Raw genomic sequence first — 20819 nt, 5'->3', positions numbered from 1 at the left:
CCGTGGCCCAGGGGCTTATTGAGGCCTCGCGATTCTGTGTTCTTTGAAAGGCTGTTTCCTCTCCGGAGTGAGATTGTCGGGAGGGCAAGCGTCACAGAGTCTATGGGTCCTGAAGCTCAATCTTTTTTTTTTTTGGCGGGGCACGGGGAGAAGGAGGAGCCTGTGTTACTTTAAGAAAAAGGTTTCAAAATTCCGAATGCAAAATTTATGGAGAGCATCTCTGGGCTTGGCCCTGGAGCTTGAGACTCTCGGTATATCAGCTCCCGAGGGCTGCGGTGGGATCTTCTGGTACCCGAACCTGCCTTTAGGAACTCTCAGGGACTTCAGAGAACCCCCATTTCGCCTTCCACCCAGGGGGCTCCATTGTCTTCTAGGCTTTTGTCGCTAGATGAATGCTGGGCCCGCGAATCCCAACAAGGCCCGTTAGGTGTAAATGAAGGCTTTTCTGAGAATTGGATTCCAATTAAATGCTGTTTCTGCTCACCTACGGTGTTGGTTGTAATGGTGTTTGTTTGGGATGCACCACCTTTGGTGGGAGTCAGACGACGACATCAGTTGTTGAATGGCTCGCTCCTCTAGGGATTTGCTAGCCACTTGCAGAAATGACTCCGTGCATTTTCTCGGTGTTTTGAAAGATTGCTTTGCACAATACTTTGCGCAGAAGGACGTTATTTAAAAAATATTTGGGGGGGTTGCAAACCCTGGATGTTTCAAAGCAAATGAAAAAAAGATATCCAGAATCTAATCAAATCGATTTATATTATTTGAGGCTTGAATTAAACCTTTCTTCCTCCCTCTACCCCCTCTATATATGTATATATCAATTTGTCCACTAATATTATGTTTTAATGAGTATCTTGTATCACATAGTATTTCACAATATATTAACATGCACATAGCTATGGCAATACAATATTTCAGCACGCAGACGTTTCAAAAAGGTATTTTTATGCACAAAATTCCTTTAAAACAAACCAAAACCTATGTAGCTTTCTTTAAAGGTTGAGTAGCTGGAATAATAATGATAAAACAAAAAGAAAATAAATGCAGCAGCACCCCCTTTCAAGGAGATGTCTATGTGCCAGCTTCAGAGTAAGGAACCCACACATCAAAGTTATTTATATGTAACGTGACTTGCATTTAGTATTTTATAAAGATCTGCATACAATTGTTTCCTTATAGTCTGTGAATTTACTTTTTATATTAACCACTTGGTTTTGTAAGCATACAAGGAAAATGAATGAAATACTCAAACAATAAACTTTGTACCACAAGAATTCAAAAAAGCACTTTCCTGTTGTCAAAATTGGCATGATGGACTTGTGAAGGAATTCCCTTTGGACTAGGTCTGCTGTAGTTGGTGTCCAGTGCTAATTTTAGTGCCTAAATTGCATTGTTCCCCAAAAGGCTGTTTCCCTCAAAACTGGCAAACCACTATTAATCTTGACCCTCATTAAGGACATTGGTAGTATTTTAAAATTATTGTTTTCTGTGTATATTTTAGTGCTATAGACTACAATTCCAAATTAAACTTGCTTTTAGTATATCATTTTACACCGTTAATCTATAATTCATCACCTGAGCACACCAAGGGAGGCAGTGTTGTGAACTGTACTCTGTAAACTACTTGATGAAACCATGCTTTGTACTTTGAACATGTATAATTATATTTAAACTCAAGCAAGGCTTAGTTTTGTGCCTGATTTTCCTTGAAAATATGGATTTTTTTATTTGAGGGTTGCAGTTGATGACCTTTTGATACCATATTAATATGTTTGCTGCTGCTACCAAGAGCTTTGTCAAGCAAGTTGGAGATGGAGGGAGATTAGTTCCTGTTCCAAGCCTCAGTGAGGCTGACAAATACCAACCTTTAAGCCTGGTGGTAAAAAAGAAACGATGCTTTTTGTTTCCTAGATATAAATTTACCTCGACACCTTTTACGCTGAAAGATATTCTTCTAGGAGACAGAGAAATTTCAGCTGGTAAGTCGTAATGTCTGTTTAGAAGTGGCTACTTACTTATTCAGCCATATTATTGTTAATCTAAGCATAGGTCATATATTCTGCTTATCTTCATAATATTTACACATTTTCATTGATAAAAGCAACTTTGAGGTAATAATATTATTATGATTAACAGTGGCTAAAGTTTATAATAGTATCAAATCTCTTGTTGCTTGAATACTGTTCAAGCCTATTTTATAAGATTATTGTATAATTTTATTTCAATTATTTTGTTTTAAACAAATCAACTAAGAATATGACATAATAATATACTTCTTCATCTATAAAATAGGGATATTATATAGCCTTACCTATCTCACATGATCAAATGAGATGAAAATAATTTGCATTTATTTTTTATAATTGTTATTACAGTTTATAAACTGAAATATAGTACAGGCTAGGTTTAAAAATAAATTGACATTTCGACAAATTATTTCTTATCAACACTTGTTTTTCTTTCAACTACACAGTGATCTTGATGCTTAAGAAGTTCTGTTGAATTTGAATTCATTTTAAGTATTTTGGCTATTCTTGTTTTCTAATTAATTGAATTGCTCTTTTTAATTTTGGTTTGAAACATTGCCTTTCTCAACATTTGCGTAATTGAGTCTTAATTAGTATATTAATGTTACTATATGTAATCTACATTAGATGAATTCAAGACATTTGAAGAATACTAATTTCCTTTTTTCTAAAGGTATTTCATCTTATCAGTTACTGAATTATGAAGATGAATCAGATGTTTCACTCTATGGAAGGCGAGGCAACCATATCGTGAATGATGTTGGTATTAACGTTGCTGGATCAGATTCCGTTGCAGTAAAAGCTTCATTTGGTGTAGTAACCAAACATGAAGTAGAAGTATCAACATTACTCAAGGAAATTACTACACGGTCAGTATAATAATCCGTACTATACTTTAGTGTTTTCATTATGTATTTTAATTATATAAACATTATAAAGAATGATTAAAATGCAAAGGTTCTATTTTACTAATGTAATTTGTTTGATTTGTTTGAAATAATACAAATTAATAATGTATCCAAACTTTGGATGAGTAGATATCCAAAATTGTTTGGTTTAAACAGAATTGTTAACCGTTTCACAACATTGCTTTGGATCTGCACACATTTGCTAAATTATTAGATTAAAAGAATACAGGAGTCTGCTTGCAACAGATATGCTAAGAGAGCCTCTCCAACAGACTCTTATAATAAGCATGTTTTAAGAAAATAGAAAGGAAAGACAGATTATTAAATTTCTTTTGAGCATACTTTCTGACTTGTGTTAAGCCTGCCTTGATTTACTTTTCGTTAAGGTGTATGATGGATGAGTGACACATGATAGCAACAAAAGTACTGCATTATATGTAACCAGATTCTTGTTATAGATTCTTGTGAATGTCTCTGTTTATTTTAGAAAAATTAATTTTGACCACAGCTTGATACGTCAGTCAAGAAGCAGCAGAAAGGCAGTATTGTGTGTGGTCATGGAAAGCATTCGAACCACCCGACAGTGCTCACTGTCTGTGCATGCTGGAATTCGTGGGGAAGCCATGCGGGTAAGTAAACCACACTATTAGGCTTCCCGTACTAAAAAACTGCAGTGAGAATTTTTTTTTTAAGGTACTCAATTTCTAATGAGACTTGTGCATTTTGTCAAATGTTAAGATTAAAGAGCTGCAGTAGTATATAAAATTTTGTACAGAAATGGCTTTATTTTAGGATATGAAAGAAATCCAAGAAAATTTGGATTCTAAACGTGTAATATAATGCAAACAAAACACTAATCTTTGTGAAATAATGTGTATACTGGAGTCCCTCCTATTACTATTTAAATACCATTTTAAGAATAAAAATTAGATGCTTATGTTGAATTCTTTGATAGTATTTTTAAATTATTTCGAATTTTTAAAAGTTGAATTTATATTTTTGTTAATTTTTCTAAAATATTGTTGATGACTAAACGTGGTTCATTCAATGTTAAATCCTTTTTCAAATCTTGAAAGTTAGTTTATTAGCTCAATTGTATTTGTCCTTGTCATTCACATCATAATGACACATAATAATGTCTTAATTGGCTTTATTAAAACCAATTGTTAGAAAGATAGGGTTCAATGATGATCTTTTCAAATCTTTGCAAGTAAAGGTTCTATTCAGTGGCTACATTTAGCAGCCTATCAAATTGTATAACATTAGATTGTTTTGGGGGGCACGAACTGAAACATTTTACTTAATCGTTGGTGATTACTTTAGAAAGCTGCTGAAAGCTCTGGGGGCTTTGGAACAGTAGACAGGATAGGCTAAAAATGCTGTAGGACTTAAATACAGTTGTTTTGCAATTGAAATTAAAAGGTTTCTATGCCAGAGAGCATTACTGTTGCACTAATGCTACACTAATTGCTGGCTCCAATAACAAAGTAAATGAGAGAGTGGTGAGTGGTATTTCCTAATACAGATCGTGAATTCCTGTTGGACCATTTAGACCTCTTGCTATAAAGTATACTTCAAGTAGGCTAAATCTTATACTTGAGAGATGTTTCGTTGTTTCTTGTTTGTTTTGTTGGTAGGATTGTAAGATATGTTTTGTTTCTCTAAAAAGCTATCTTTACAAGTTATACTCCTTAATATTATTATTTTATTTATTTAATATAGTTTCATTTTATGGATGAACAGAATCCCAAGGGAAGGGACAAAGCTATTGTTTTTCCAGCACACACAACCATAGCTTTTAGTGTTTTTGAACTCTTCATTTACTTGGACGGTGCCTTTGGTGAGTGAATGATTTGCATGAAACACTGAATTTGCTTGGGTGAAGTAACTGGGAAAGACCCTCCAGTCCCTACTTACCCAATACCTCTTTCCTGCTTCTTGGCAAAGGCTATAGACTCCCCACTACCCCACTTACAATTATGGATAAGAGCTAAAATGCAATCCACTGAGAGAGTATTCCTTGACTTACAAGGCGAGATGATAAACAACCTTCTAAGTAGTTTTTCATGATGGCAAATAGAGGAAGAAGTATACAGTAAGATGCCTGAAGGTGACAGGGTGCCTGAACTACAGTACCTGAAGACAGCTTTCCTTCAGTTTTACCTATCATAGGTCTAGCAACCCACCCCGAAGTCTCCCTAAAAAAATGACTTCAAAAAAGTAAAAATACTTCCCTTAAAATTGTCACCTTACATAATACCTCTGCACGGCTCACTTTAGATTTCTACATTTCACAGGTCTTTAAGATTAGGAGGCCAGCGAGCTCAAGTCTAAGTGTAGACCAAAAGACTAGGCAAGGGAGCCCCCTAGCCATGGTAATTCATAAACATTTTTAGACCTATTTATGTTTTTCTGCAGTTCTGTGAGAGGAGAGAATAGGAAGTCCAGAAACAAAACAAAACATACAAATTAAATTCTATATGGGACACTTCAGGTGTAGGTTTTTATAATTATATTGATTGTTACGAGTATAAACTGATAGAACTGATATACCCATCAAAATTTTAAATGTGCATATACTTTAGCCTTAACTTACACTGTTAGGAATTTAATCCTACAGATATACTTACACATATGTGAAATGATATGGGTATAAGGATATTCAGTTCATAATAGCAAAAGTTGGAAATAACATTAAGATCTATTATCAGCAACTAATGAAATGGTATGTCCTCACAACAGAATATTATGAAACCATTAAAAAGAATGAGGTATCACTGTACATCCTCACATGGAATAATCTTTTAAGAGATACTCAAAAGAAATATGTGTAGGTTGTAACTTTTTGAACCTAAAGAATTTTACATACATATAAATGCATATATACATACATATTCCTTATACTTATAAAATATGTGGAATATTTCTTGAAATACACATAAGAAAATAAACAGTGGTTACCTCTGGGGTCAGGGTAGCCTAGGGACTTGCCACTTTTTGTACTCTGAATTTTGTACCATATGAACGTCACCTTTTGTAAACGTACATAAAATTTAACTTAAAAAAGTGTCATATGCCACAATTTATCAACCACAACCACATCAACCACAGAAATGAGTTGTTATAATGTCTTCTAATTTTTTTTATAGACCTCTGTGTTACTTCAGTGTCAAAAGGAGGATTTGAAAGGGAAGAAACAGCAACATTTGCACTGCTCTACAGATTGAGAAATATACTGTTTGAGAGAAGTATGTCCATTGAAGGGTATTTCGAATATATATATTTTTTCTCTTCTTAGATTAACACCTGAAGTTGTTTATTTAGTAATCCTGTTAAGAGAGAATTTAAATTTAACAGCCAAATCATTTCATGACTGGTTTAAATTTATGTGTGTATACATGCAGTTTGGTTATATGTTATTTGACTTCTGACACATTTGTTTTTGTCTTTTTAGACAGAAGAGTGATGGATGCCATTTCTCGTTCACAGCTTTACTTAGATGATCTTTTTTCTGACTACTATGACAAACCTCTCAGCATGACTGATATTTCACTCAAAGAAGGGACTCACATCCGAGTTAACTTACTTAATCATAACATTCCAAAAGGACCTTGCATACTCTGTGGAATGGGGAACTTAAAAAGGGAGACAGTTTATGGGTGCTTTCAGTGCTCTGTCGATGGGCAGAAGTACGTGAGACTTCATGCGGTTCCTTGTTTTGATATTTGGCACAAGAGAATGAAATAAAATGAAAAATATGAATGTACCTTGCTGACGCTTTAGTGCAACAGTGCCACACACCTTTCCAAAATTAGGAAAGAGGGAGAGGAAACAAATTAACCTGAGCATAATTTTTCCCATCTATGAAGTGGAGTTGATAATGGTGTCTACCTCATAAATTATCATGAAGAGTATTAATATTTTTATATTAAAAAAGGTTTAAAAATTCAGATTATAGATGTTCCTTCATAAAATCAGCCAGTTGCTTTGGAAGTATTTTGGGGATTTAACTGATCACTTTAGATAATTTTTTACATAGAGATTTTTCTAAATATCAATTTTATTTTTAATTGGCTTTTAATTCAACATTTAAGTATGAAAAGAGTGCACAAGTGTTGACTTTATGGTGCTTTAACTTATTGCCCTAGGTCTGGTAAAATGAGAAAAATGTGTTAATAATTTAATGTAATCCTAAATGTTTAATTGCAGTATCAAATTAAAAGCACACTGAGCTCAGTGTGGGGCTTTGTATACACAATTAACAGGGCTACTGATAGTAATGGGCTGACATTCTGTGATGTGCATATGCTCACTAGTTTTGGCTTTATACAACTTACTACTGTCATTTTAAAGTTAAGGTAGTTGGGAACATTTATTTCTTTTCTCCTTTGAAAATGCTTAAAACATTTAACATATTTAGTTCTGAGAGATCTTTTTCATATACTTTGTAAGACATCTGAAAATTTTCATACACAACCTAAAGTATTAATTTACTATATACCCTTATTAAAATAATTACAAAAATAATATGTTCAAATTCTAGAACTCAAAGTGTATTAATTATAGCACTCATTACTAGGTATATGCCTATGAAGTCATAATGCAATCATGTAAATACAAAATACTTGTATACTATATGCATGTAAAATGATTAAAATTTTATTTTTTAACTATTTAAATGTGATTAGAGTAAATCTCCATATTAACATCATCTATAATTTTTTTTTAAACGTAAGTTCAAAGCACTTTGTATAATGAGAGAAAAGTTAGAATTATAAAGAGTTTGTATTATCTGATAATTTCCATATATATCTTTTCTATCACTGTATTTTTGTTTGGGCAGAGTAAATGATTCAAATGCAAATATGAGGATACTGATAAAAAAGAGGGTCTGGGGCCTTTTTTTATTTATATAGATAAAGACAATGGGGCCAGTTTCCAAACCAAAACATAATATTGAGTTATCAGCTTAGTTTACTTCAGCTAAGCAGTTTTTTTCTGAGGAAAGTAAAGGGCTGAAAGAGCTGATGATTGAGCAAGTGAGAAGAAGTTATAAAATTGGGTAGAGGAATGAAGAGATACTGGGAAGAAAGAAGAGATAGTAAAATTTTTTGTTTCATGAAGTGTCAAACTGTGTTATGCATATGTGATATCCATTAATATGGTGTATTTTGTGCTACTCCTATACTTCTAAATAATAAAATTTCTGGCAGTATATCTAAAGAGGTCAAAAGATGAACAATGAACAATGGTTTGAAAAGAGCAAGTTTCAGAAAATGGAAAAAGTTTTGTTTTGAACTCAACTGTTTTGAACAGAGCTATTTACTGCCTGACTATACTTTACTATATTCCCAGTAGGCAAAACCTTGCACATGTTCCAATAAATGTGTGCCCTTTCTTTGGCACCAACATGATCTTCTACAGCATCTTTTATCTCTCAGTCTCAACAAGCTGTACCATGTCATGATTTGACCATGACACAAAATTGCCATGGCACTATATATCCTCATTTGTATCATTTGATATTTTCATGTATAAAATCTACACATTTACCAAAAATTTGATGGCATACAGCTGTAATGTTCATTCATGATTAATAACAAGAACATAGTGAAATGAAGTGACATAAAGGATAGAGACACTTAAGAGAAAGTGAACTGGAAACTAAGAAATACCATGATATCAATTTAAAACCAACACAAAAAGTTAGGGATAGTAGACATAAAGGCCCACGAGAAGGGAGAGAAGTAGCACATTTATAACGATGTCTGAAGGAGTACGAGATTCAGAGCAGTATAGACTGCATTATGCCTGCTATAAAAGGCACAAAGTCTTTGGTCTGATCAAATACCTTTAAACATTCTCTATTGGAACAAATACCTAAGTCCAAAAGCTTGCACTAAAAAGTACAAAGACCATGTTGAGATTCTTTGTGGGACAGTTATTCAACTTATATTTTCCTGCATGCATACCAAAAGAAGACTCTTCAGTACTCATTTTTATACCCTATCCATAATGCTATGAAATGTATAAACATGAACATGTTATTTCCTGTGTCCCTATTTACTATTTTAAAAATATGGGGCATCTTAACATCTAAAATTTTTAAAAATGGATATTTACATATTTCTACCTGTTAGAGTTGGGAAGAGCTTGTAGTTTTTGATGCAGATGTCCTCCTACTTCCTAAAGGGGGAGATTGCCCACGGGGACACAGAGATTGATTTCATGCTGCTGCGATTCATGTTCATAGCAATAGGAAATATAATCATACCTTTCCTAAAAGTTAAATTTGCAAAATAGCCTCACCTTTATTCCAAACTTACATGTATTGAGGAGATAAAAATATGTTCACGTAGAGAAAAAATAGAAAATACAACTTGGAGTAAAGTGACTTTGTTTTATATGTAAAGTATTATAAGTAGCTAAGAAAATTTAGAAACAAAAAAATGCTATAGTTCATCATGTTGATATACATTGTATTCCTTGGAAGAAATGAAGCCATCACCATCATGGTCATTCTTTTTAAAAATGTCTTCTAAAACTGCATTCTGATATGACTTGTCACGTGGCTTCTCATCTTTTTCAAATTCCCTTTTCAGGTAATGATCTATCTAGAAGGCCAAAATAATATTTCATTAACAAAAAGATATCACAATAAATTTCTAGAAACTTTGAGAAAATGTTTACATAAACATATCTAAGACTGCTTATACATAAGTGATACAAAAATTTTAAAAGCTATTTGAAAAGGTTTTACTTTTGAATAAAATAAATTGGAAGCAATTTTCCGAGTATAAACAGATCTTCAAATTCACTTTCCCCGAGGATATAGATGGTTAGTGATACATACTCAAAGGTTAACATCTGAATTGAATTTTGTTGAAACTAAACACTTTCCAATAATCTCCACTGTCCACTGTCCATTATCAGAGGAAAGTCACTCTCAAGGATTTCTGTTAGTGAATAAAATCCAAGTTGACATTTCTATAATCTCTAAAATTAATAAATATGTTGCACAATCAATAAAGCCCAATCATAGGTTTTGAAATAAAATTTTCTTAATTTTTCTATGCTTCTGTAACTATCCCCTAATTTACAAACAATGACAATCTCTCTAATAATAATGTCAAATAAAGAACAGGTTTTCTGAAATATTTTCTCTATATAATATGGCATTTCTCTAAGGAGACATACATTATACACATTGCCTAATATGGTAGCTACTAGCCACAGGTGGCTGCTAAGCACTTGACATGTGGCTGGATCAAACAGATACACTATGGTCAAGGTAAAATACACAACAAATTTGAAGACAATAAAAAAAGTACCTCAATGGCAATTTTTATATTGATTTAGTGTTGAAATGGTAATATTTTAGATATATCGAGTTAAAACGTATCATTAAAATTAATTTTACCTGTGTCTTTTTACTTTTTAAGATGTGGCTACTAGAAATTTAAAAATTATATATGTGACTCAATTATATTTTCATTGGAAAGAGTTATATATATATATATAATGACTAAATAGATCAATGCACAATGATCTGGAGATAATGTTCAGCAAAGCTGGGCATTTTAGAGGCAAGAATATTTTTGAAGTCTGAAGTTGGACCCTGAGAGGTTTTTAGCAGTAGATATCCCAAACTCAATCCATTGCTAGCAGACTTTATTTTAGACTGATACATGGATCTTAAGGATACAGCAACTATTCTCCAATAGGACTTCAGTCCTATATAAGGGAGATGCATTTTTTCTTCCAATAGAGCCTTAGCAATCCTAGGTAGGTGTAAAGAACTTTAAAAAGCCTAAAATATTCCTCGGTGTCTTAGTAAGCAAATATCTTTTCATAACCAATATTGCAGACTCTAAAAATTTACTTTTCTACTACACTGTAGGGAAAAGGTATAAAAAGGCACGGGTTAAGAGCATGACTTTAATTTTGCTGGCAATAGGTTCCACACTATTTCCATTTTGTAATTTAATAAAAATGCTATATTCCCCTTCTCTCACCCCACCCACCTTAATAATACTGAAGAAATAACTGACTAAATCTTTCTGATGATAAAGGAAAGTAGTTTCTTTTAGTTCATGTTTCAAATCCAGGCTTTGCTGTGTACTGGCTGTGTGGTCTTAGACAAACAATTTAATCTCTCTGAACCTCAGTTTTGTCATCTATAAAAGGAAGGAAACAATCTATATGGTAGGATTGATATAAGAATTAGTAATGTTTATGTGTGCCAATAAAAGGCAGCGACTGTTATTATTCAAGCATATGAAAGTCACTCTTATCCACCTAGTCATAAGGCAGCTGATACCTGATATCTGAGAAAACATCTGGGCAAACTATAGCTAAGCAGGTCACTATTTTGGACTTCCTCTATTTTTATTTTCCAGAAAAGAACTGAACATCCCCTAAGGTCTACTGAGGAGTATTCATACTGCAGAACATGCCCATTGGCGTGCAAGTGATATTGCATGGCCTGTGTGCACAGGCTGAGCTCTTGAGTATTATGTGAATTCATCTGCAGCTGCTGTTCATTCTAAAAAGGGTGATAAAGAGTCAACAGAAAGTACATACTGGGAACAGTTTTCCACCCCTCTAATTGCTACTCTTAAGGAACAGGGGAAGTTCCCCTTCTCTTATTCCTCTTCTGTCATTGACTAACCAAACTGCTTCAGAGGAAAAGTCCTTACTAATATCTTGGAGGAGGAAGTGGAATTAGAGTGGGGAAAAGATTGGAGAGGGAGAGAAAAAGAAACAGAAAAGGGTCTTACTTTTATCAATAACCTTGAATCAATAACCTAGTTGCCTTTTATTACCTACTTAGATGTTAAGAATTATGCATGTTAAATTGCCTCCAGACAGGAGGGGAGACAACTGGGTTACTCAATTTAAGCAAAGAGAGTATAGTAGGTGGGCTAGGTAAGGCACCAGACTTCAACAGAACAAACGTTCACCCTGAAACATTCATGATGGAAATTCCCTCAAAGAGGCAAGGTAGATTCATGGTTAAAAGCACAGTAGTGTAGCCAGATGGCTCAATTCATATGTAAGACTAACTGGGATGCAGAAGCTAGGTAGCAGAACTCCTGGCTCCTGTTTACCAACTTTTCAGTCTACACAATTCAAATTCTTGCTAGCTCTTTTCATTTACATTTCATGTAATCCTCACAATCCTATATGAGGTGGGAATTCTTTGTCCTGTTACAAATTCCTACAGTGCTGCTTGAAAGAGATCTGCTTCTATTGTCCACATGCTGGAAGTGCCCCACTAGAGTTTAGCTTGCTATTTTAATGACTCTCTTTGCAGAGAGAAAGGAAATTGAACAGGACGACTCAGTTACAAGTTTTATATTGAAAAAGCACATTTTCTTCTTGGAGCTTAGATTTTCTTGTAACCAGCTCTATAAAAGCAAAGCAATCAGCCCATACTAGGTAGAAGTAAAAAAAAAATAGTTGTAACACACATGTATTTAAATAGCGATAAAAAATTAAGACTGTACACATGGAATCTGTTTAAATTACCTCGATTTTAGAGAGTTGTCTGTCATTGTCTGTGTCTATCTGTTTAAATGTTTCAATGCTTCGTGGTCCTTTGGTCACAGCATAAAGTTCGATCTCAAAAATCAATGTTGCATCAGGTGGAATCTTGCCTTCTATTAAAGGTATAAATTTCAATAGTTTAACTTACGTGAAGATAATGTTCAAATATTTATTCACAAGTAGCCATTATAGTATTATATTATTTCATATTTATAAAAATTATTTTCTAAATACTTTCTAAATACGTATGGTTTTAAAACATGTCAGTTCTAAGGACCCGGGGACCACTATTTCCTGATTAAATTAAAATAAATATAAATCAGGTGATTTTTATTAATATATCCCCCCCATCATTATACAAGAGAGAGTTGGTACAGAGAAGAAACTCATGGATAGAAAAATTTCAAAGTACAGATCAGTAATCTTTTAGAAAATGACTTTTTGTAGTTATTTAGAAGTATAAATAAATTTATACTATTCAAATTCAAATTCTTTATAGACATTAAAAAATAAGTGCAATGACAGAATAAACCAGTAACAATTTTATGAAGAGATTACTAAACACAATAAAAAATTTTAAGTATTAAGTTGAATTGTTCTCCTTAATAAAGTTAGCCTATTAACTGATGTCACAAATGATTTTAGCAAGCTATGGGCTAGTTCAAATGACCATTTCAAAAAAATTGCCCTGTAGAAGTGACTTGCTAAAAGGCAGTGAGTGGCTTATGTCATTGCTATATTCCCAGAGTCTCACTGAGTGCCCTATTCTAGTCACTCAAATATTTGTTGAATGAATAATCTCTACCATTTATTTAAAAAATGGCTAAGTTTGTTCGCTGAAGGAAACAGTAATTTCTTTAATAAAAAATAAACAAACAAAAAAAATCCCAGAATTCTTGTTCAAGTGTTTATATAATCCAAAGAGAAAAGAGCTTGAAAGTTGCAGCCCAAAAAGAAGTCCATCAGTACTCTCCAAAGCCAGGACATAGAAAAATCTACCCAGGCATCACGTGGCTAATGCAGCCATTCCAACCAAAGTATCACATATTACCTGACTTTAGAGTAAAAGAGCTGGAGATTAATTCAACGATCAATTTTCCAAAACCAATTCCTGTTCTGTCAAGTTATTATCTCCTTGTAACAGAAAATAACTATCTCTCTTAACAAAAATTAAAAGCAAATTCAAAACACAAATTCAAATTTCTTAAGAAAAAATATAGAAGTTTCTGAACAATTCTATTGTAAACATAGGAAATATTGCCAACTAGGTTCTTCTCGCAAAAAACAACAGTATAAAGAGAAAAAAATGCATTTGCTATTGAATTACTTGTATTTAGAGAAGCAGATCAAAGACATAGGAGTTAATGTAAAGAATTTATACATACCACATGTATTGTTAATTAAAGCACTAACAAGTCACATGCATTTCAAGACATGCAGGGGTGCTGTGTGACATGAAGCAAGGACATTGTGCAGGGAAAAGACTTCTTCAAGTACTACCTAAAATAAAGTTATAGCTAATGTTAGCTCTTAATAACAACTTACTTTAAAAAGCTTATTTGACTGAGAAGTTGTTTGGTAAGCAGTTATTTATAGTCTACACTGCAACTTGTAAAATAATCTAATCCCAACTATTGTAAAGCAGGGAAACTAGCAGTTAACTACATTCTAAAGGACACACTTTTGTTTGGGCCTCAGTTTCCTTACATGTAAAATGAAGGTGTTGGTGGTACTAGTGAGATTCATTATTTTTATGTTTATCAGAGACACTTCAAATTGAATATGGACCAACTTTTTAAAGTCAAATTTCCAAATCTCTGCAGCAAGGGTCTAGTTTATTAATAACTTAGGCAGCCTGGGTAGTTGTTCATATCTAATTAGTTTACAGAAAGGATAAACTAAGCAGTCGTTTGCCTTAAGATAACAGGACCCAAGATGAGCACTTATAGATGAGGGATGTGGGTGTTCTAAGTTGATAGGAGAGTGGGTGCTCAAGTAGTAGGCAGAATGTGGAGGCATCTGATGAGAACACAAGAGAGAAAGGGAAACTCTGAAAGTGAGATTAAAGAGACTGAAAGGCAAACTTTGCCTGTGTCATTTTGCCTAGAATTGGCCTCAACCTATGACATTTTTTTTAGTACAAGTATTGCATTCAATTTAAATCTTCTCCATGTGAAATTGTGAAATACCATAAGACCAAAGTTCATGCATGCGTTCTCTCCCTCCCTCCGTCCTTTCCTCTCTTCTCTCTCCCTCCCTCCCCCTCCTCTCTCTCTGTCTCTGTCTCTCTCTCTGTCTCTCCCCGCTAGCTTCCTCTACAACTAAAAATAGGATATAGAAATTATGGTTCCGTGGGAGCTATTTTAATAGAACCAAATGATTGGCAAAAGCATTGAAAATGAAGCTGTAGTTACCTGGAACTGTCTCTTTAGGAGTTTAAATATGATTGGGTCTGACTTGCACAACCAACCTCCCTCCAGTCCAATTTGGAACAGTGATTCCCGCTCCTTCTGGGGAAGAAGAGGTAAGGGAATCACTACTCATAAGAGGTAAGGGAATCACTACTCATAAGAGGTAAGGGAATCACTACTCATAAGAGGTAAGGGAATCACTACTCATAATAAGTAAACCAACAGCCTCAAAGAGAGCATGACATTTCAATGAAATACTTGGGAGTTAATAGCTCATCGTTGGGAGACAATAGCTGATTACTGAAAATCAATCTTTAATTACTTTAATTGTATACTAAATATTTCAAATAAGTGGAGTTGGCAAGAGTTCTAAATAGAACGAGAAGGTAAAGATTCTTTATCATCTTCAGACAGCAGTAGGAAGCAAGGACCTAAATGAGAATGCAAGATGGAAACTGTCCCTCTGACAGACTGCCAGTATTTTCCCCTTCAAAAAAGTTCTCTATTCTGCTCCACTTTTAATTTTAGTGATTTTTAAAAATTTAATTTGGAAAAATTAATACATGCACATGGTGAAAAGTTTAAACAGTACAAAACATTACAGAACGAGAAGAAATCTCCTCACCCTTAACCCTAAGACTTCCTTCCTAGGACCACTTAATGTCCCTATATCTTTCCAGGTAGAGCCCATGTAGATACATGATGCATTTGTGAGATTTCCCCCCCTCACAAGTAAGCTCACTGAGAAAAGAAAATTTTTTCTGCTGTGTACACTGCCTTATGCTCAGGGCCTAAAACAGAGCCTGGCATTGAGGCTCAATAAATATTCGTTGCAATAATATGTTCTATCTCACTTTACATATGGCTTAACTTCATTCTTTTTACTGGCTGCACTGTAATCCATTGTATAGATATCTATACCATAATTTATTCAACTAATTTCTTATTGATGGATACTCAGGTAGTTTCCCATCTTTTGCTATCAAGAAGTCTGCATTTAATGTTCTTTTACATATACCTCTGTGCACATTACTGGAAATGGAACTACTGGGTCAGAGGGTTTGTGCGTTTTAAATTTGATAAAAGGTACTAGAGAGGTAGAATGATTTATGTTCCCAGTAATGCATCAGACTGCTGGTTTTTCCACGCCTTTGCCAACTTTTCTGTCTTTACTAATCTGAAGGGTGAAAATTGTGTCTCATTTTAGTTTTAATTTCCCTTTCTTCAATTATGAATAAAATTAAGTATTCTCATAAATGTAAAAGTCATCTGCATTTTTTTGTTAGTGGACCACTTGTTTATAAATTTGCCCATTTCTAAGGACAGGTTGTTTTATTATTGATTGGTAAGAGTCCTCATATGCGTTAAAACATTTTCCTTATTTATCTACTTTACCTAGGGTTTCAGATTTCACTCTAGGATTTTAAAAATAGATAACATATTGAAAAAAGCAGTTCAATTCTTCCAATATTTCAAGGCTTCTCCTCAATTTGAGTAATAGCGACCGACAGCTATTTCAGATGTTCTTTTTACAATGTCCCAGTGCTGCCCTTTTACTCTAAAATAATATATTCGTTTCCTGAGTTTTACCAATTTGACACTGGTACTGCTTACTAAAAGTATGTGTTATAGATATTTATGTTAAAAACAAACATTATGCTAAAAACAAATAAAAATGACTAAGGTAGAGCTTATAGAATATACATGATCATTATGAGTGTTGTCACTATGGAGAGAAATAACTCTGGTCAGAGATCTGTATTCCAACAATGTCTTATTTTCTTTAGATGTAATAAGAGGGGACTGGGCCAGACTGCTCTAGAAACAGTTAAAGCTTATTGTACCCTACAGTTCTATATTTATTTCCTCTACAATTTTTTATTTTAATGTTTTTTAGAGATTCAAACATTTTCAATTGCGGGAAAATACATGTAGCATAATCTTTACCAGTGTAACCATTTTAAGCATACAGTTCAGTAGTGTTAAATATATTCGTTGTACAATCACTCTCCAAAACTATTTCATCTTGCAAAACTGAAACTTGATACCCATTAAATAATTACTCCCTATTCCACCCTCTCCCTAGGCTCTGGCAACCATCCTTCTCTTTCTGTCTCAATGAATTTGGCTATTCTAGATACTTTATATAAGTGGAATCATATAGTATTTGTTTTCTGTGATTAGCTTATTTCACTTAGCATAATGTACTCAGGTTCATCCATGTTATAGCATATGTCAGAATTGCCTTCCTTTTTAAGGCCGAATAACATTCCATTATATACATTTTGTTTGTCCATTCATCTGTCAATTGGACCCGGGTTATTTTTACTTTTTGGCTCTTGTGAATAGTGCTGCTATGAATATGGGTGTACAAAATATCACTTTGAGACCCTGCTTTCAATTCTTTTGGCTATATACTCAGAAGTCTGTGATTTACTTTTAAATATAGAGATATAAATATTAAAACACCTTACCATAGCCTTCCTTTCCATACGCAAATGAAGGGGGTATAATCACTTTTCGCTTCTCTCCAGGGCACATATCCATCATAGCAATGTCAAGGCCTTTTATGACTTGCCCAACACCAAGAACAAACCATTTGGGGTGGCCTTCATTTTGCGTCCGGCTATAATAAAAAGCAAAACTTAGGTAAACTGATTTTGAGAAAAATGAAATCCAGCTTTAAAATACCACTGGGCATTTATTTATACAGAAATTGGAGTCCTCTCTAACCATCTCTTTTCCCTTATAAGTACTCATTCTGAACTTCTTGGTGGGGTGTTTGGCTCAAACTTACCTCATAATAGTCAGAAAGAGGTATGATTTGTCCAAAGCCAGTCATTAGCAGTCATCTCATTTTCTTTTTGTCATCTTTACAAAAACTATTCAACAGTTAACTTTTTAATGGGTCTCCTGCCTCTACCTAACTGCATGACTTGTTCAAATAATTCATTTAACCTTTCTGGATTTGTTCTAAAAAAAAATGATGGTGCAGGTTCAGCCTCAAAAAGGCTTTTGAAATGTATTTAAAATTTGTAGCTTTTCTTCTCATTAAATTTCTCTATTTTCTTCTAAATGGAAAGAACTAACTTTCCGTAATCTTATTTTTATAGAGTAATAACAGTAAAGATGAAAAAAGATGTTCTCTCTCTGAGTAATAAACCATCAATTAAATCAGAGTAGGCGGTGGTGGGATGTGGGGTCAGGCGGAAGGACACAAAGCTCAGAAGTCACCTCGGAAAGTCACTGTTGTAGTGGCTTCTTGATACACTTGGAAAGTGGCCCCCGGCTTGAAAGCATGGTGCTTCGGAAGGCCAGATAAAATCCCTTAAACTACCCTATGTAATCCTCTGCTAACAGACTCCAATGCACAGCAAAGGTAAAGCGTAAACGTCCTTACAGACAGTACCTTGATTTACTTCTACAGGTCTCAAGGGTAGTGGTGGTGGTCGAGGGTGTGTGCGGACAGAATGTATTTTTTGATAATTTTTTGAGGCAACATTTTCAGTAATTTAAAAAGTAATATTCATTTTAATAGGGAACTACTGCATCTTCTCTGATATCTTCTCTACTCCCCAGAAATAAAAGGCTCAACTCTTACCGTTAAAAAAACAAGAACCGACCAAAAAACCGACCAGGTTCTCCTTAGTATTGGGAGGTTAGGTGTCGTGCATCAACTGGATGTGGGTGCTGTTAGCAGCATTTCCTACCTGCAGTAGAATTTCGAGCCGTCTTTAGCCAAGTAGCCGTCGTAATGGGCATTTAGCAGGTCTCCCTTCTTACTTGTCTTAGAACAGTTTTCTGGACGATGCAAAACTTCGATTTTCACTTCTTCTGTGCTCTCTTCTTTTTGTCCTTGAGCAGTAAAAATGCCCCACACGTAAAAGAAAACAATTAATCTGAGTAAGAAATGCATGATTCCTGAAGTCGGCCCAGGATGATCAGTGCTTTCCCTCCCGCTTGTCACTGGCATCGCGTGGCCGCCGAGGGAGCGGAGTTCCGACGCGTGGCAGGCATTATCTTACGTCACAAAGGGTCCGGGGCGGGGTGCCGCGAGGCCCTGCCCCCCACGCTTACTTAGATCTGGAATTTTGCCAGCGTGAGGCGGGCGATGTCTGTCTAGTATCTGGCGCTTTGGCTGGCTGTCCTCAGTCGCTAAGCAACACTGCACACTTGTACCGCTTCTCCTCGTTTAAGTCCGCATATTTTACAGCCGGTTTCCTCAGGGTTCAGCAGTAATGCTGGCATTTCCTAATATGACACTGGCAATAGACGAAGTAAACAGCCTAGGGTGGGATGTAATCAGAGAATATGGTTGCCATTTTGGGGCGTAAAAGTCTCAGACCACTAGAACAGACGACTAGAAAACTAGCAGGCATGGGGAGGGTGTATTCTGGGGTGTCCTTGAAACGCCTTCTCCGATCGGAGCCATGCATTAAGAGTTTCCAGGTTAGGCCATACATATCCTGAAGGCCACCCCCCTCGCAAGTAAACAGAGATGCCGCTGCTCCCCGCTGTTAAAGGAGTTCAGCGATTTTGAACCTGCTGCTGGCTTGCATTGCTTTCTCCCACCACTGGGAGCCGCCATTGATTTAAGGGCTTATAGAAGTGCAGGGGTGGGGGCTCTTGGCACTTCTTACCAACTCTTTGGGATTGGTAATTACCCATATTACAAGGCGGAGAAAATGAGGTATAGGAGTTCCCCCATATCATTGTACTCCCTTATCAGCAGGGGATATGTTCCAAGAACCTCCCCCAATGGATTGCCTAAAACCTATGTATGCTTATTTTCCCCTGTAAATATATATACACCTATGATAAAGTTTAATTTGTAAATTGAGTATAGGAAGAGATTAACAATAATTAATAATGAAACAGAATTATAACAATAGACTATAATAAAAGTTATGTGCGTGTGATCTCTAAAATATCTTATTGTACTATATTAGCATAAATGTGCTGGACAAAGGGATGAGTCTCCTTTTGGCAGGAGGGAGCATGGGAGCAGATTTCATCAGGCTATTCAGAACAAGGCACAATTTAAAACTTATAATTTCTGTAATTTTCCATTTACTATTTTCAGACGTGTTTGACCACAGATAACTGAAAATGCAGAGGGCAGAGACCAAACCATTGGAAAGCGAAGGGGGGACTACTGTAATCTGAGTATTGGGCATTTTGTTTCAACCTCACAGCCTATACACAGCAGGGATTTGATGTAGTCTGACATAAAACCAACCTTACTCCTTGATATTTTAGAATGAAAAGCTTTCAAATATACAGAAAAATCGAACTTTACTATACCATCATCATGGCCTTATCCCCACCACTTGGATTTTATCAACATTTAACGATGTTTATTACCTATCCATCTATCAAGCCATCAATTCACCTTATGTCTAAGTGAATACCCAAACTTTTCACCCGAGCCAGAAAGGTAGAAGGCCTGGGTTAAGTTCTAGAAGTTTTACCTCAGAGATGCTAAGAAAAGCAATAGCACTGAGCCTTCTATATCTGCTTTGTTTAAAGCTTACAAAACATCATAAATGTGAAAATTTTCGACTCTATAAGATCATTTCCAAATTGAGTTTTTAAAAATCATAAAAAGCTCGGGGGGAAACTCTCATTTTTAGAATAAAATAAACTTCAAAATTTGGTTGATATTGTGGCTAAGGTTGTTAGCCTGATGACAATTCCTTGGGGCCCTTAGACATTCCTGGCAGGAGGACTCAGTGGCACACTGCCTTCCCAGGAGATAATTTCTCGGACCCCCTAAATGTGGGGAGAATATAAAAGAACGTAAATAGCCTTTTATTTTCTTGAAAATGAAAAACAACTGGAAAGAATCTCACTTAACTGAGGCTCAGTTAAACCTTAGAGGCCTAAGTCACAGTCACCAAGACAAGTGCGCGGGGAGCTAG

General features: G+C 35.0%; 2 protein-coding genes across 6 annotated transcripts; one reads left to right on the top strand and one right to left on the bottom strand.

The window, feature by feature from the left end:
* Positions 1-2: 2 nt before the first annotated feature.
* On the top strand, positions 3-6700 carry PJVK (pejvakin). 5 transcript variants are annotated; one of them, XM_023529112.1, is made up of 7 exons: positions 3-1092; positions 1915-1982; positions 2704-2899; positions 3426-3567; positions 4661-4778; positions 6088-6186; positions 6393-6700. In XM_023529112.1, exons 1-7 carry the CDS (start codon positions 1022-1024, stop codon positions 6683-6685), a joined length of 987 nt encoding a protein of 328 aa, XP_023384880.1. In that variant the 5' UTR covers positions 3-1021; the 3' UTR covers positions 6686-6700. The 5 variants fall into 5 exon arrangements, with proteins under 5 accessions (XP_023384880.1, XP_023384883.1, XP_023384876.1 ...); XM_023529115.1 differs by having other exon boundaries at positions 3-181; positions 1915-2899; XM_023529108.1 differs by having other exon boundaries at positions 3-1982; positions 3447-3567.
* A 2524-nt stretch (positions 6701-9224) lies between these two features.
* Positions 9225-18933, bottom strand: FKBP7 (FK506 binding protein 7). Its single transcript, XM_011356772.2, has 4 exons — positions 18609-18933; positions 17373-17524; positions 12470-12600; positions 9225-9552 (listed from the first exon to the last, which is right to left on the bottom strand). Exons 1-4 carry the CDS (start codon positions 18869-18871, stop codon positions 9391-9393), a joined length of 708 nt encoding a protein of 235 aa, XP_011355074.1. The 5' UTR covers positions 18872-18933; the 3' UTR covers positions 9225-9390.
* Between the last annotated feature and the right edge of the window lie 1886 nt (positions 18934-20819).

The sequence above is a fragment of the Pteropus vampyrus genome, unplaced genomic scaffold (assembly GCF_000151845.1).
Source record: "Pteropus vampyrus isolate Shadow unplaced genomic scaffold, Pvam_2.0 Scaffold2, whole genome shotgun sequence".
Lineage (NCBI taxonomy): Eukaryota > Metazoa > Chordata > Mammalia > Chiroptera > Pteropodidae > Pteropus > Pteropus vampyrus.
The sequence above is the reverse complement of the archived record's forward strand: the minus strand, read 5'-3'. Positions and strand labels throughout refer to the sequence as shown.